The 18,308-nt window shown below is 38.9% G+C and overlaps 1 protein-coding gene across 10 annotated transcripts in view; it reads right to left on the bottom strand.

Annotated features, from left to right (window-relative positions):
- The window catches only part of LOC114274732 (putative E3 ubiquitin-protein ligase ARI7), a 114,237-nt gene that overhangs the window by 32,642 nt on the left and 63,287 nt on the right, over window positions 1–18,308 (bottom strand). For 6 of the 10 annotated variants that reach the window (XM_082878372.1, XM_082878373.1, XM_028216708.2 and 3 more), the window contains 2 exons: window positions 2,867–2,966; window positions 2,654–2,780 (listed from right to left, as the gene is read on the bottom strand). In XM_082878372.1, the coding sequence (XP_082734498.1) occupies window positions 2,654–2,780; window positions 2,867–2,966 (227 nt within the window). Of the gene's footprint in view, window positions 1–2,231; window positions 2,538–2,653; window positions 2,781–2,866; window positions 2,967–18,308 lie in introns of those variants that run through there. The other 4 variants (XM_028216705.2, XM_028216707.2, XM_028216706.2 and 1 more) reach the window with 1 other exon arrangement.

Here is an 18,308-nt window from a genome sequence, read left to right as displayed (position 1 = left end):
GGGTCATAGTCTAAAAATGGCAATGCCATAATTATGTTGGTACACTAATTAATATATTAATTGGTGCATGTAGCAAAACCATTTATAAAATTCAAAAGGCTTACGCCTCAACGCCTTGACGCTTATGGCTCACCTCATCAAGGGTAAAACACCTCACCTTGCGCTTTCGCCTTTAAAAACATTGATATAATCTAATAAAAACAGAAATATTTATAGACCCAATAGAAAAAGAACTATATGTAGAAGGTGAGAGTGAAGGTGAAGATATTAATAATTTGAAAGGTGATCCAATCACGCATGTTAAGACTTCCGATGAATAGACTACATGGAGAAATGGAGAAATAACTTAGCAGCTGAAATGTTTAACAACTGGTTAAACAATAGGCAGGGTGCATGAACAATTATAGTATGCTTACAATTTTGTAAAGTTATCACTTGTTTCTCATTGTAGTTTTTATTTTCTTATTTTATTTAATCGCCTATTTGGATGTGATCAACTCAGACACAATTATTCTGGTATAATTTATTTATTTCTATATTTTTTCATATGATTTGTTTTCTTTTGTTAAATGGATTGACTAGTTTTTTCTAAATTGAATACGATGAACTTTAGACATTGTTATCAATTTGTTTTTTAGTTGATTTTTAACTTTTGTTCATTTTTAAGATGCATAATTTTCAGGATGGACTATACACCAAATGAGCAATGTGATGTACTACGCAAAAACAAGTGACAATGGACTCCCAAAGAAGATGAGAAACTTACTCAAGTACTACCAGAGCTGTGTTGCCAAAAAAATTAGGTGTGACAATGGTTTTAAACCAAGAACTAAAAAGGAAATAAAGACCAAATTGGAGCAAAAGCTCCCAGGGTGTTGATTGAAAGCACAACCTGATTCGAATCTAGACTGAAGCTATTAAATTAAAAATATGGAGCAATCAATGATATGCTTACTGGAAGATGCAGTGCATTTGCAAGGGATTAAGAGAAAAAGACGATAATAAGTGAGAAATATATATATATATATATATATACACACAAAGATTAGTGCGAAGTAAATATATTTGCAACGTTTGTTGTATATTGTAATTTCAAATTAATTTGGCATGCAGAGTAACAAAGATGCAAAAGGGTTATGGATAAAACCATTCCCGTATTATGAAGAGTCATTTTTGGCAAAGATGGTGCAACTCAAGCAGGAGCTAAAGCACCTGGAGACACTATTGAAGTGCTAGACTGAGAAGAAATCGTTAATAATTATGTTGTTGGTGATCAAGGATTGAACAAAATGGATCTCATTTTACCAGTGATCAACTGAGGTTGGACAATCTCAAGAAGCTACAACTATGACACGAGATTTGAGGATCCAAACAACCATATACAAAAAGGACTAGAACTCTCTACTCGTGGGCCTTAGGACTTAATGAAATGGAGAATATGTTTAGCGCCTTATGCCGGATACAAAGGAGTTGGCTAAGTTGGGTTGAGTGCTTCTCACATGAACAACAATCATTTGATAGAAGAAATCGGATTAGCAGCTACTGAATATCCCACGTCTTACCCACCCAAAAAAATATCCCAGGTCATATTGACATACTGCACTTAAAGTGGTTCAAATTATCTGAGTGATCCTACAAAAATTGATAATTTTTTTCACTCTCCAAGGGAATCTCAAAAAATTATATGTGGATAACTTCATAATGACAGCTAAGATGTGTGTTTTTCCTACTAATATACTTTCTAGTAATTTTTAGGTTCTTGCAATTTTCTTCTTTTATCTATTTGGGTAAAAATACAAATAGGTTTGAACAATTTTTAGTCAAGTTTAGAATTCTGCTTATAAATTTTCTTAATTTATTTTATTTTATTGCAATTTTTGAGATGAGTGTTGGATATTTTTCAAGTTTGATTTTACTTCTTGTGAAGTATTAACTTCTATGGATATAGGCATTTCAGATTTGTGTAATTTTGGGGTGTTTTTCAGTGTACAGCATAACATTGCATATAGCAATGCCTTTTCCTCTGCATGATCATCATGATGACATTGAAGCCAGGAAGGGGAGGATAATTGCAAGAGGAGCAGGTTTTTGTAGCTAAGAGACTCGTTACAAATACCATTGAATTTCAGTAGTAGGGTATGCATGTAGGCTGGTTTTAATCAGCAGTGTCAATATTACTGCTGGGTTTGGAATGGTATCAAGGCCAACCTGGCCTAACCTAATAAGTTCTCTTTCTTTTGTAAAAATTAAATAAAAAAAAAAAAATTTAAAAATACGAAAAGTGAAAATGAAGATTGAATTTTTGTTAGCCATCGAATTGGCTCTGTTCCCACCAAGCTTGATCATGGCAAAGGCAGATCCATATGGCGTGAGTCTGCTGTTGAAAAAGCTGATCCCCACTGTGTCTGTATTTTAAACTTTTGATAATTGTTGTCTGGTGTCCATATTTGTGACCGTGTTTGTGTCTATGTCCAAATCCGTGCGTGACCATGCTCGTGTCTATTTTTGTGCCCGCGTTCTTGTCCCATAACCTTACCCTAGTATAGAGTGTTCAATACAGGTATTTCATATATTTAGAAGAGTCCATGTAAAACATAACTTCTCATAAATAGAAGACTTTATCACTCAAACGACTATTTCTAGACAAAATTACCTAGTTAGTCCAGCCAGCTTTGTGCGAAAATCATTAAAATCATTCGAAGGGGCTTCGGCATTGAGGTAATTCTGTAGATCCTTTTCAGCACATTGATGAAGCCTTTCTAAACCAGCCTCGGCCTCACCTGCAGACAAATCACATCATTTTCACCACAGTACTCAAACAATTTTCAAAGTTGTATTTCGTAGAAGTTTGGAAGAAACCACATACCTTGTAAATATTCAAAAAATTGCCTCTTAGCATGTTCATGCCAGGGTAGGTAGTATCCATATGCATAGGTCCATTTTAATACTCTCCGACATTCAACTATCTGAGACATGTAACAGTATCAGACATCTTAATGATGCTTTTTACAACCCCCCCCCCCCCCAACAAAACAAAACAAAAAAAAAAAAAAAAAAAAAGAACCCAACAATAATACTTATTTTAAACATCACATTATGAAACCCTTATCAGTTCTAAAAGCCAAATTCAAAAAATAATTCAATTTTATCGAATGAACTAATCATGAACTTCAAGCTATTAAATATACACAGCTACACAGAATTATTTGCAGTTGAAGATGAGGTTGGACAACTACACACAATTAAATGATTAAAGTACAGAGTAGTCAATTATTTGGTAGTTTGGTTCATACTCAACACCACCGCAAGTGTGAATATCCAAATACTATTTTCCCCTACACCTTAGAAGTACAAATGTGAAACAACTACTCTGCATACTGGTTAAATGGTCTTGTGATTCCCCATATCACTTTTAACTTATAATAGCATAACCACAAACAATATTGAGAGCTTTCAGGTGCTTAATATTTTTTACGTGTAACGGTGTGTAACGGGCCGTTACGGTACCGCTATGGCCATTATGTAACACCGAAACGGCCATTACACATGCGAATTTCCGTCACACTGCAAAAGCTGGTGTAACAAGTAACGTCTACCACCACAACTGTTACATAACACCACTTTTTGAAACCTTGGTTCCCACACATAGGATGTTGGACACAGCATGATGGAAGAGCACAAAGAACTTGAAACACGGAAAACATTTTATACATTTAGGGGTTCATAATATTAAAACACTAAGAAAAAAAAACAATATTCCAAATGCTTCAAGTTTGCAATATAGACATCATACACCCATCATCAAATAAACGTACTCATGTAAAGGTAAACATCTCCCTACAAATCAGAGACATGGAGAAAAATATTCATAATTTTTAGTTGATATGCATAAATTCATTTACGAAGTTCAATGAGATTTTGCTACCTCTCTCCATATAATCTCAAAAATGATCCTTTACTTTAATAATTTGAAACTATGATAACCAGAACGTGGTTGCCTCCAAAAATTGGTTATCTTCTAGTTTTTAAAATCTGGTGATCGACTTTGGTGTCTTCGAAAACAACCACAAAAATGATTGCTTCAAGTTATGTTAACAGTAAATTCGCCTCCAGGATACAATTAAGCCTGATCTAAGGATCAATTAACCAGCATTTGCACAAAAGATATCAAAATAGAACAAAGAGAACTGATAATCAAGTCTGCAGGAAATGATTATCAAAAAGACAGAGAAACAAAAAACTTCCTTTAGAAAACTCTTGATCGAAAACATAAAATCGATCGAGAGAGAGAATTCCAAAATTGTTTTTTGAATTTTTGGATGAAGAGAATGGCTTGATTTGCAGCCTATATATAGGCCTAGATGCACATGATCGAATGGGTCATGTCCCTTGATCGCATTCAATCAGATCTAACCATTGGATAAATGATCTACAATGTAGATCTATTTCAGACCAAAGGGTTACCTCGATCAGACACACTCGATCACGATCACGATCACGATCAGGTGACATCTGATCTGTCTGATCCCACGCTTATCCCATCAACGACAATAATCAAACCGCTCCATATTAGACACATAGCCGTATGATCAAGTTGGCTAACTCACCATTGATGTGTGCCACATCACTACCACATTGGATCCACGTCATCGTGCCAAACTTTTCATATCAAATAGGAAAGTACCACACAACCCATTGCCCACACAGTGCGCGCGTGGATGGTGCATGTACACTACCATCCATACTACAACTCTATATTCAAAGGAATATTCTATGTTGCTCTTTATTGAGAACTCCATCTTTTCTTCTCTTTCCAATGTGGGACAAGTTCTCAAGCTTGTTCTAAGCTTTCCAAAGTAAACAAGGAAGGTTTTGAAAATACCCATATAACTATAATTTAATTTTGAAATTCCCCAATAATCACCCACCATTTTCAAAATACCAAATGATAATTCTTGGTTTGCTTTGAAGCCATATGCATAGGTGAAGGTATCTTACGATTGGAACCATTCACTTAGTGAAAAACACGTCAAAGTTAATCAAGATGGCATAGTAAAGTTGTATTTGAACTAGCAATTTTATATGACTAACCGGATATGTCTCACACATAGTATATGTTACCTCAAGTATTGAAATAAGCCGACACGTTGATTGGCATTTTATCTATGTCTTGTTTCATGAGCACTCTAGAGCCAAGCCCATGGACTCATAGGAAGCAACACCATCTACTACACTCATATAGGTAAGCTTACTAAGAGTACCCCTGCAACTTTTGTCATTGACCTACTGATTTTATACGACTAACCGGATGTCTCATGCATAATATATGTTACCTCAAGCATTCTAATTAGTCGACACATTGGCATTGTATCTACGTCTTGTTTCATGAGCACTCTAGAGCCATGCCCTTGGACTCATAGGAAGCAGAACCACCTCCTACACTCATATAGGTATGCTTACTGAGAGTACCCCTTTAATACCCTAACAACCTCAGTTGTAAGCTTATTAAGAGTTTACTAACTTCACTTCTTTTTTCACATTTACAGGTACCAAGCACTTTACCTTGGGATGACAAATAGAAACAAAACTTTAAGTGCTTGCAATCACGACATATGGTGTACTTGGGCTTGCTTAACTCATGGACTTGATATTTCAAGTGTTGAGTCAAGTTTCCACTAGGAGTGATTACGTTATGTGGGCTTTAAGACCCATTCCCCTTAATGTTTTCCACACCAAATCCCTTTTTTTTTTTTTTTTGTTAAGCAGAATATCGTAGGCCAGCTTTCACGCACCAAGCTAAGTCCTTACAACCCAAACAAGCCTTACAAAACAGGTTTCCTTGTGGTCCGTGGCCTTAAGGGTTTTATGTTGGTTTGAGGAATTGAGCCTTAGAACTAGAAGGAGCAAACTCCTAAGCCCCAGGCCTCAAGCCACTATGCCAACCCCTTGAGGTTCATACCAAATCCCTTGCAAGTCTCTTGTTAGAGGGTCAACCAAATTTTGTTAGGAATTTTTAGAGTTTTATTTGTTAGAGGGTCAACCAAGTTTTGACTTGACTTTACATAATCAATTGTAATTATAACTTCTATGATTAACAGCCTGACAAAGCTATGTCTCAGTCCTATATGCCTAGACTTTCACAAGTCCATAATAAAGTTGCTTTGCTATCACAATGCAAAGATATAAGCAGCATAGGTTTTGGCCACAATTTAATTTATAGCAATAGATTCCTTAGTCACTCTGCCTCTTTGCTACAAACTTAGTTGCCATAGTTGAGTCTACTATGAGTGTCTGCTTCTTAGATCCCCAGGAGATAGCTTATCCTTCAAGAATAAAATTTCAACCACTCGTTGATGAGTCATCCTCATGGTCAATAATCCAACTGGCATCCATCAATCCTTCATGCATTGGTGGATACCCATTATAAACTATTCCATAGTCCATGGTTTTCCTCAAATACCTTAGTACTCGATTAACAACATGGCAATGCACACTACTAGGATTACTAGTATATCTGCTAAGTTTTCCCACTGCAAAAGTAATGTCTGGTTTGGTGCAAGTCATTGCCTACCTATTTGGTGTAAAACCAAAAAGGAAGAAAGAAGAATAACGAGAAGAAACAACTCCCACTCTAGGATTTTCTCAAAGAAAATATAATCTCTCTCAAATTTTATAATTATTCATTCAAAGGTAAATATTCTCGTTCCAAAATCTCTACATATATATATATATATAAAACAATAAATAAATAATAAAAAAAACCTACATAGGTAATAAGGAAAATTAAAGAAACAAAAAATATAACTAATTTGGGAACGAAACCTCCTAAAAATTCTAGGATTCCACCTGGTGTCTCTTGCGCCTATAATAAATCTTCAATCCCTTTCTTTCTTGGTCCCCATCATTTCTCCCCAGCTGAAAAAGAATCCTCTGGAGAGTAATGACCAAGGTACAATTAGAATAGGAAATAAGTGATTGTATTTTATTCTTATTTATTCTCTTGATTGGTGTAATGGGCTGGCCCATATATTATGCCTTATGGCACTCCTATAATTACTCAGTATTATCAATATAAAAGGGAATGAAGTCTAACTCATTCCCTAACTCTTTCTCTTCTCTAAACTTACATGGTATCAAAGCCAAAACCCTAGCCCATCTCTCCATTGCCCTTCTTCTTTTATGCCAAAAGCCCACCTACAGTCCAGCAGACCAGTCGGTAGTCTACCCAGGTAACCCACAGCCTGCGACACCCTTCCCAGGTCTTTGGCTCCTCATCTAGGCTCCTTGACAGTCTATTAGGCTTAGTTAGCAGCTTCTCGGAGTCCCTAAGGGCTTGTCAGCAGTCCCTCTGACTGTCTAGGGGTCTGTCGACAGTCCCTTTAGCCTTTGTGGTCCTTGTCGACAGAGTCTCTGTTATGTGTGACTCATGTCTGCACCTCTGAGCCTCAGTTTGACTTTGCCTCTGGTTCTGCTTTCGTTTCCCTTCATCTGCATTGGTTGGTTATTAAACACTCTTTAATTCTCTTTTAAAACACAAATGCGAAAAAAAAAAAAAAAAAAAAAAAAAAAAACTAGATTCTTAAATTCTTTATGCTTTTCTAGTTCTTCTTGTACTTGTTCCTCCGCTCTCATCTTTCGGGTTTGTGATTGGCCTTGTGATTGCGGAATAGTTAATAAAGTCTCCATAGCAGATTTGACTAGTGAATCCACTACCTCTTAACCATCTCAGGACGAGAGTTCGGTTATCCCTTCTCCTATGACTGATAACCTCAACCCTGGCCTTAAAATCACTACCTCTCTATTTAATGGTTATAATTTCCTCGCGTGGTCGCAGAGCTAGATTATTTTTCTGAAAAGCAGAGGGAAGATAGGATATGTGGATGGGAGGGTTCAAGCACCCACTATCACCGACCCTCATTATAACCAGTAGTAGATCACCAATTCTCTGATTATGGGCTGATTGATCCATTCTGTGGTTCCGGAGATTGGAGAGGGCTACTTTTCTATTGACACTGCCCAAGACATTTGGGAGGCCATAGCTACTACTTATTCCAGAAAGGGGAACTTCTCACAGGCTTTCGAGTTACATCGCACCATTGAGAGATCGGTGCAAGGTGAGATGACTATCCTCCAGTATTTTACCTTTCTTAACAATGGGTGGAAGCGACTTGATCACCTTCAGGATTACAAGCCTGTGTGTCCCATCGATTCTGCTGGTTACCAGAAATTTGTGGAGAAAGAGTGGGTCTTCAAGTTCTTGGGAGGCCTAAATGTAGAGTATGATCCTGTTCGGACCAGAGTACCTGGCATGGATGTGCTCTCCTCTCTCCAGGAAGCCTTTGCTTTTGTGCAAAATAAGGAAAGTCGCCGCTCTGCTATGCTTCCTCCTGTCACTATTGATCGCTCTGCCTTGCTTTCTACCCCTCCTCAAGATGGTATGCCTCGTGGATCTCGTCCCTCCTCTGAGAAGGATCAGCTTTACTGTGACTACTGTCATAGACCTCGCCACACCAGAGAAACTTGTTGGAAACTGTATAGAACCCCTTTTGGTGGCCGAAGAGACCGCCCTGGTACTCAAAGGGATCGGTCTGGTCAACCGAGAGGCCGAGGGGTCAATGCACAAGCGCATCTTTCTGACACGGTTGAGCCACCACCTTCATATGTCGTTGTTTCACCGGCTGCTGATGTTTCGGGGTTGCCTGTCTCGGATTTTGAGATTGCTCTTCGCCACTTGCTAGACCGTCGAGCCTCCCCTTCTGCTACAGGTCCACCCTCTTCTTTCTTTGCCAATGTAGGTAGCTTGGCTTCCTCTCCATGTGCATTGCTATCTCATACAACTGCACCATAAATTATTAATTCTGGTACTTCCGACTATATATTTGGCTCTAATTTATTTTCAGAGTATAACCCCTCCTCAGGTTAGGAAAAAGTGCGTATTGCTGATGGTACCATTTCGTCTGTGTCAAGGAAATGTTTAATTCATGCCACCTCTTTCCTTCCTTTGTCTTCTGTCCTCTATGTTCCCAATTTCAGTGTTAATATTTTATCTTTGAGTCGTATTACTCGTGACTTAAATTGTAGCGTGACGGTTTTTCCGGATCATTGTCTTTTTCAAGACATTATCACGAGAAAGAGGATTGACAGTGGTAGAGAAGAGCATGGGCTCTACATTCTGGATCAGACAGACAAGCTGTGGCTCATTCATCTATTTAGTTACCATCCACCAAGGAAGACATTTGGCTATGGCACTGTCGCTTAGGACATCCCTCCTTTTTATTACTTAATGTGTCAGATTTTCAATGCGACTTCTTTTCTTCTTTTTTTTTTGATAAATATTCAATGCGACTCTTGTCAACTTGGAAAACAACACAAAGCCTCTTTTGCTCCTATTAATAAAAGTTTAGTTCTATTTTCTTTGATTCATTCTGATGTATGGGATCCATCCCGTTTTTTGTCTTTAACCGGTCAAAAATGGTTTGTTACCTTCATACCCGGGCCACTTGGGTCTATTTGATGAAAGATAAAAGTGATGTATTTTCTGTGTTTCAAAGCTTCCATAAAATGGTTTGTACTCAGTTTGGGGCAGTTGTCAAAATTCTACGTTCTGATAATAGGGGGGAATATATTGACTTTGGTCTTGCCACTTACTTCGCCACTCATGGCATTATTCACCAGACTTCATGCACTAATACCCCTCACCAAAATGGTGCTGCAAAACTCAAAAATCGCCATCTCCTTGATGTCGCCCGTTGTCTATCCCTTGAGATGTGGGTTCCTCGATCCTATTGGGGGGAAGCAGTTCTCACTGCTGCTTAATTGATTAATCGTCTTCCTACCCAAGTCCTTCAAAAACAAATACCTCTTTAAGTTTTTGTTCGGGTCTACCCGTTCCGAGTTCTCCATTTCTCCTAAGACTTTTGGCTGTGTTTGCTTTGTCCATAATCATTCTCCCAGTCGTGATAAATTAGATCCTAGGTCTCTTAAGCGTGTTTTTCTGGGTTATTCTGCCACCAAAAAGGGTTATAAGTGTTATCATCCTCCCACTAGCAAATGGTTTGTCTCCATGGATGTCACTTTCTTTGAGTCTCAGCTTTACTTTCCAACTCGCCGGTATCATAGTCATCCCTTCGGGGGAACCTTGGTGTGAAGAGATTCTTGTTCCACTTCCGCCCGTGGTTGAACAAATAGCGGATGATGAGCCAACAGTTGTTCAGGAAAAGGAAGCAGGCAAAGTTTATATCAGGGACAAGGGCAGACAGCAAGTCACCTAGATGCAAGAGACTATTTTCTTTCCTCTACTGCCAACTTCTTCTCCAGATGAGTGTCCAGAGTCAACCCCCTCTCCTGAGCATCCAGGTAATTCTGATGCTAGTGCTTCTATTCCTAATTGTTCAAATTTCAATGTTCCTATTGCTAATAGGAAGGGGGTTAGGTCATGTACTCAACATCCTATTAGTAATCACGTCTCTTATTCTAATCTGTCTTCCTCATATAAAGTTTTTCTATCTAAAGTGTGTTCTATGAGTCTACCTACCAATTTTCAGGATGCATTCTCTATTCCTGAATAGAAACATGCTATGATGGAAGAAATGAGAGCTCTCAGCAAGAGTGGTACTTGGGAGTTAGTGGAGTTACCTAGAGGCAAAAATCCAATTGGGTGTAAGCGGGTGTACACAGTAAAACACAAAGCAGATGATTCACCCCATAAGTCTAGTTGCTAAGGCCTTCACTCAGACTTATGGGGAAGATTACCAAGAGACATTTGCACCGGTTGCTAAGATAAATTTTGTGAGAATCTTACTCTCTCTTGTTGTAAATTTAGATTGGCCACTTCATCAGTTTGATGTACAGATTGCTTTCCTTCATGGAGACTTAGCAAAAGTGGTCTACATGGATATTCCTCTTGGTTTTGCAGATACTAAGTCCAACAGTAAACTATGCAGGCTCCGAAAGTCACTTTATGGGCTAAAGCAATCTCCTAGGGCTTGGTTTGAAAGGTTTGCTCAAGCTATGTTGAAATATGGGTTCAAGCAACATCAGGCTGATCACACCTTCTTTGTGAAACACTCCTTACATGGTAAGACCACAGCTCTTGTTGTCTATGTTGATGATATTGTTCTAATAGGAAATGATGTTGAGGAGATTCCTCGTTTGAAAGAATACTTAGCCAAGAAGTTTGAAATCAAAGACCTATTTGAAATTTTTTTTGGGCATTGAAGTAGCTTAGTCCAAGGATGGCATCTTCATATGCCAGAGGAATTATGTACTTGACTTGCTAAAGGAAACTAGAATGCTTGGAGGTAGACCATGTGATACACCTCTAGATCTGGGCCAGAAACTGAGTGAGGATCAAGAGGGTGATCCAGTGGACAGGGGGAGATACCAGAGACTAGTGAGCAAGCTCATATACTTATCCCACTCACGTCCATACATTGCCATTGCCATTGCCATTGCCGTGAGCATGGTGAGCCAGTTTATGCATGCTCCTAGAACTTCCCACTTAGAGGCAGTTATAAGAATCCTGAGATACCTGAAGTCTTCTCCTAGAAAGGGTCTCTATTTCTCAAAACATGGCCATCTCAGTCTTAAGGCATTTACTGATGCAGTTTAGGCTGGATCTGTCACTGGCAAATAATCGACTTCCGGATACTGCACATTTGTTGGTGGCAACCTAGTCACATAACGAAGTAAGAAACAGAATGTGGTTGCTAGATCTAGTACTGAGGCAGAATTCAGGGCTATGGCTCAGGGTGTATGTGAGTTACTATGGATTAAACTGTTGTTGGGAGACTTGGGAATCCATCAGACTGACTCCATATGACTATGTTGTGACAACACGACCGCAATCAACATAGTTCCTAATTCAGTTCAACATAATAGAACTAAGCATGTGGAGATTGATAGGCATTTTCATCAAGGAAAAACCCTCTAGTGGCATCATATGTATTCCATTTGTGAAGACTAGAGACCAACTAGCCGATGTTCTCACCAAGGGGCTTAGGAGCAAACTATTTCATGGCGTTCTCAACAAGTTGGGCATCAGAGATATCTTCGCACCAGCTTGAAAAGGGAGTATTAAAATAGGAAATAAGTGATTGTATTTTATTCTTATTTATTCTTTTGAATGGTGTAATGAGCTAGCCCATATATTATAACTTATGGCACTCCTGTAATTACTCAGTATTACCAATATAAAAGGGAATGAAGTTTAACTCATTCCATAACTCTTTCTCTTCTCTAAACTTACAGATACTGCAAAAAAAATGCGGAATCAAGACAACGAAATTCATCTCGGTGATCCATGTATCATTAGTAGCGGGGCAATTCTTCCAGCGCACAAGATAACAACGATAACCACCACGGGAAGAACCAACATTCTATGTGTCAAGGACCTCAATTTGATCAGCATGAAAGTGTGGAGGTAGTGGAGGACAAGGAACACCAACTAGCACTGAGAGAGAATGAAAGCCTGTAGGCAAACCTGCTGACAAAGTGGGAGGCTCAAAAGTACCCTGGTAAGGAAACAAATCCTTGACATTGAAAATAGGACTGATATTCATATCTAAACACAAATGAAGTAGATGATTTGGCAAGCAAGTCATGAATGTGTTTAGCAAATGATTCGCCAGATTTAGAGGAACGGGCATCAAGGGGCAGTGGAATAAGGTCAATGGGTTGGCAAGGAGGTATACCACGAACAATCTCAAAATGACTCTTACCAATACACCGACTCACCGAACTATTGTGAGCAAACCTAACAGTTTGTAACACTAAGTCCCAATTCCCCAGTTTGTCACCCACAATGCACCAAAACAGATCATCCAAACTCCTATTAACAACCTCAATTTGCCCAACAGTTTGTGGGTGAAAAGTTGAAAATTTTAATGTAGTGCTAAACAATTTCCGAAGTGTCTTCCAAAAATAACTAACAAACTTGACATCCCTATCGAACACAATAGAAGTAGGAAACCCATGTACTCTAACAACCTCTCGGAAAAACAATTTGGCAACATGTGATGCATCGGTTGTTTTACTACTAGGGATAAAGCGGGCCAATTTAGAAATCTATCCACTACCGTCAGATTAGAATCGTGACCTCTAGTTGTTCAAGGTAAGCCAAGGACGAAATCCATGCTAAGGCCTTTCCAAGGTGTGTGTGGAACAGGTATTGGAGTGTACAAACCAATGTTTCTTTTCTTTACCTTAGCCAACTGACATGTGCGACACCAAGAGACAATCCTAGCAACATCATGTTTCAAGAATGGCCAATAAAACCAATCCTCGACTAATGCAATGGTCTTATCTCTACCAAAGTGTCCTGCTAACCCTTCGGCATGCAATTCCCAAACTATGAAATCTATAAGTGAAGTGCGAGGAATGCAAAGCTTAGACCCCCTAAACAAGTAACCATCTTGAATCACAAAATTAATATAATCATGACGACTACCATCATGAAACTATTGAACAATGATACCAAAATCAAAACAAGTAGTGTACTCATCCCTCATCCCTCATCCTATCAAAACCTACCACGTGTACACTCAAGGACGACAAGACAGTAACAACTCGACTGAGGGCATCAGCAGGCTTGGTCTCTATACCATCACAGTGATTAAGAACGAAAGTATATTCTTGAAGAAACTCTACCCATCAAGCATGTCTAGTGCTCAACTTTTTTTGAGATTGGAGGTATCTCAAGGCTTGATGATCAAAGTATAGGACACTTCTTGAGGTAGTAAGTAATACCTCCAATGACGAAGGGCATATATGACAGCATAGAACTCCTTATCATAAGTGGAATATTGTAGCTTAGCCTCGTTGAGTTTTTCGCTAATGTACGCAATAGGATTTACCTTTAGGACTCCACCTATACCTACCCCAGATGCATCACAAGGGACTTCAAAGACTTTGGAGAAGTCTAGATGCCTTAAGACTAGAGACTCAGACATCTTCCTTTTGAGCTCTTCGAAGGTTTGAAAGGCTGCAGTAGTCCATTGGAACTCCCCTCTTTTTCAATAAGCAATGGAAGTGGTGATGGAACTAAACCACTTAATGAACCTCTGATAGAAAGTGGTTAACCCATGAAAACTATGAATCGACTTGGGCATAGGCCATTCTCTAATAGCTTTGACCATGTCAGGGTCAGCTGTACACCTCGTGGTGGGAAACTTATTATACTTCTATATCTCTAAAGCATTTTGGTAAAGCTTCTTCTATGGTGTCAAGTGAATGTAAATTGAACTCCCTTTTGATCTCAAGTCTTAACCCATTGAAGAATTTGGTGATAGTTATCCAATTTTCCTCCTAAACTCACATCGTTGGGAAAGTTCCTCAAGCCTATTGAGATAATTAGTCACACTAGAGGAAAATTGTCACAGGTTAAGCCACTAGTCAAGCAATTGCCTTGGGGAGATACTTTTCCTTGAGTTTTAGTTTCATATCATCCTATAAAGTAATGGGTGGATGTCCTAGACGCTCCACATTATTTAGGACTCCCTAGCAATAAAGCTTAGTAGACCAACAAGCTTCATTTTGACAAAACGAACTCGTTGATCATCTAACATGTACCCATCATAGTAGTCATCCATCTATTCAAGCCAATCCAAGAAAAAGCTGGGGTCCAAGCTACTATCATAGCTAGGGGGCTTTATTTTGACTTGCTCTGTGATGTCCCTGATACACAATCTTAGGTAGAACTCACCCCAAAAACTAGCTCAAGAGGTGAATGTGCCCTCACACGCTTTTATGCTTAATATTACTTTAGTACTCATGCAATGTGGGACTTCGCTTCACACCCTCCCTCACGCCTAGCGTGCTCACTCCGCAGCACCTACGGTGTGCAAGCCAGGGACACGCACCCTACCTATCCTTGAGTACTCCGGCTCTGATACCATGATGCACGGTCTTAGATAGAACTCACCCCAAAAGCTAGCTCAAGAGGTGATGGTGCCATCACGCTTATATGCTTAATATTACTTTAGTACTAGACAACAAACGGAACTCTCTTACCCAAATTTGGGACTTGACTCTCTTTGATATGGGTATCTTGACCGTATGGCTCTCAAGGTCTGTCAGGAGTGATATAAGGTTTTCAGCTTGTGCCTTTGGCCGGGCCAAATGATTAGTTAACACTAGTGATATGACCTAGGCCAAGTGAAACAAGAGGGTCATCACGGTGCATTAATAGGGTGTTTTCCTAGAGACCTAGAAAATTGTTTGCTAAGATTGTCTAACTGCTCTTGGAGTTCTGCACTAAAGTCCAGTTTTATATGGGCTACTAATGCCTTGAGATTGTTCATGTCAATTTTAAGGGAGTTGACATTTTGTTCTAAAATATCTTGCCTATCTTTTGAATTTCCATGGGCAATAGTATGGGGTAAATGGGTCAAATGTCAAGCAAATAGATGAAATGTTTTTTTTTTTTTTCCTTTTTAAATGCCGATATTAAGAATTAAATTACCCCAAGTAAATTAATTATAAAATACTGCAATGTAGCGGATATGTAGGATTTTAGTGTGCTAAAATGGGCAACAAGCAGAGAGAGGAAATAAAGTGCAAAGGGTCATTCTTTTGTTTTTCTGGGGTTTGAGAAGAAAATTGGACAGGAAAAAAAAAGGCTGATGTGGACCGTTTGCAAATTGTATTGATTTAAACCTCAGATATAAAATTAATCAAGTGTCAAAAGAAGATATGTAGCTTTTTTTTCCGAAAGTATAGGAGTACCCAATGTTTGAAGCTCCAAGGATGTGCAGTAGGTCCACGAAGAAAGGTCCACGCTGTCCATGAATTCTGCAATTGTAAAAATTTTTATTTATTTATTTATTCATAACTGGTTGCTAGTTCTGTGGGGTTGGAGTTGGACTCCGTGCTATGAGCTGGTTATGATGCAGTGGGCTTAGGTAATAGAATAAGTAAATGGGCTGGGTTATAAGGGTTGGAAATAAAGAATTTGGGCTGGTGGGGTAGTGTGTGTGGGCTAGGTTTAAGTAAGGATGGTGGGCCCTACTGGATTTGTCTGAGTTAATGGGTCAGGTTTAGGGTTTTAAGGAGTGGGTAGTAATGCAATCCATATGCAATGAAGAATCAAATTGAGAGAGAGAGTACACAAATGCCCCAATTAAGGGTAAAACCCCAAGGGCTAGAGAGAGAATATACATAGGTGATGTAATATTCCACAAACGCTCAATGTACGCCATGCATTGAATCTGAGGCGAGGAATAGGCACTGCATCTCCATCCCCAACACAAACATAACCCTCTCAACTCATCCTTCCTTGAATACATGTAACTACATCCTTAGTTAAACAACCATAGGCACAGACTGGCAACCCCCATCATGCCCTCCATACACTCTTGCTAAAGCTTGGACAAACCTCCATTTTCCTGAGCCTTCATCTCTAATTGGCACACTGGTGCAGAGATGTACTCATTCAAACAGAATGAGATCAATAGACTAGCAAAAGGATAGCTTCCAAAGCAAGGGTGAAGAATGTGACAAAAGATGAAAGGATCGACTATGCATCTGCTAGGTAAGAACCACATATGAGAAGCTAATCAGGAGCAAGAATTTTGCATTGCATTATTCCTTTTGTCCCTTAGACACAACTGGCAAATAAGCATCACTATCATCAGCATAATCAACTCAAGTCAATATCTTATAGAGGCTTACAGAAGCGGGAAGCACATACATTATTTGAAGATTTCAAAAATACCATTGTACCTCTTTCAAGGCACAATTTGTTACTCATTTCTTTCATCTCATCTCTTTGATTATGAGTTTGATTTGGATTAGCTTCATTGCTCCTTCCAATGGAGAAATTGATTCAGAGTAGCAGCATTGCTCCTTGCAATAGAGAAATTGATTCAGAGAAGCATCATGCTCCTTCCAATTGAGAAATTCATCTCAGTTTCTTCACCAAAATTCGAAGCATAAACCCTATCATAGTCACCTCTACATCCTTGACCTCGTAGAGCCATCGACACCAAACAGTCCAATATTGAAGGTTACACCAACTCACTCAGATTTACTATGAACAGTCCAACAAGAATATTATCCCAAAATCACCAAGAATCAAAGAAATCGATGCACAACAACACCAACTAAGAATGTAGTGTAATACATCAATAGTAAATTGATTCAAGAAGTGCAATATCAAAGAAGCAATTGAAGAATAATCGAAGAAATTTATATTGCACTGCCCAGTGCAAGTCGAAGAACAAGAACCCAGATGGATTCAGCAATCAACTTCAAATGTGAGGCACTAGGATCTGCAACACACAAGTCGTCTCGGAACTTCAATGTCAGATTCGAACTCAACCAACAATCAAGCTTCAAACTCAACCTAGCAATCAGGTTTCGAACAATCCAAATAGTAGCCAAAGAGTTGCTGATTCGAACCAGAATCCAGAACAGGTTGCAATTGCAATTCATGAGACAATGTCCAAGACTCAATCACAATACTGGATTCAGCTTTTCAGGGCTTCAAGTCAATTCAAAGTGTTGAGTCTTCAAGCCAGGAAAACCAGAGTCTTTGAAGAAGAAAAAAAAAACAGGTGTCAGATCGGTTCGCAGATCAACGAAAGGTTTCAGATCTCCTTCTGGGCTTCGGGTTGAAGTTGTATCTTGGCTAGCACGTCGGATCGGATCTTAACTAGGATTTAGGACTCGATTTCGGTTCTACGGCTTGAACTCGAATCAAATCAAGAAACAAGACAATATTTGCACAATCTCAGTTCAAATCAAAGTCGGATCGGATCTTACCTAGGATCTTTGGATTGAGTTCAAATCTTCAACTGGGTGTCCGATCATTTTCGGATCTTCAACCTGAAGTTTAATTCGAGTTTGGATCTTGACTAGAAACAATTGAATCACAGTCACAACTCAACTATGGTGTAAGTCGAGGTCAATCTAGAATCACCATGTTTCTAGAGCTGGTATTCTCAGGCCACAAGTCGAATTCAAAAAATCAAAATCATGAAACTAAACCTAGGTCGAAACCAGATCGTGATCAATAACTTCGAATCTGCGATGTGTTCTTCACTTCTGACAAATGGAAGAAGACTTTCATAGATTCTAGGTTTCGAATCCGAAATATAAAAATTGGGTCCAACTAGGTCAATATCTAGGTGATGAATTTGAAAATTAAAAGGATAGGATCCAAATCCCCTATGCTTTGAAACCAAATAATGCAATCCATATGCAAATCATAAAATCAAATTGAGAGAGAACACAAACACCCCAATTAGGGGTAAAACCCCCAAGGGCTAGAAAGAGAAACCAAACTCAACTCTAATCACAATGTTTATTCT

This window comes from Camellia sinensis, chromosome 7 (genome assembly GCF_055761805.1).
Source record: "Camellia sinensis isolate YWXY chromosome 7, ASM5576180v1, whole genome shotgun sequence".
Taxonomy (NCBI): domain Eukaryota; kingdom Viridiplantae; phylum Streptophyta; class Magnoliopsida; order Ericales; family Theaceae; genus Camellia; species Camellia sinensis.
Note: the sequence above shows the minus strand (reverse complement) of the source record. Positions and strands in the feature narration are given on the sequence as shown.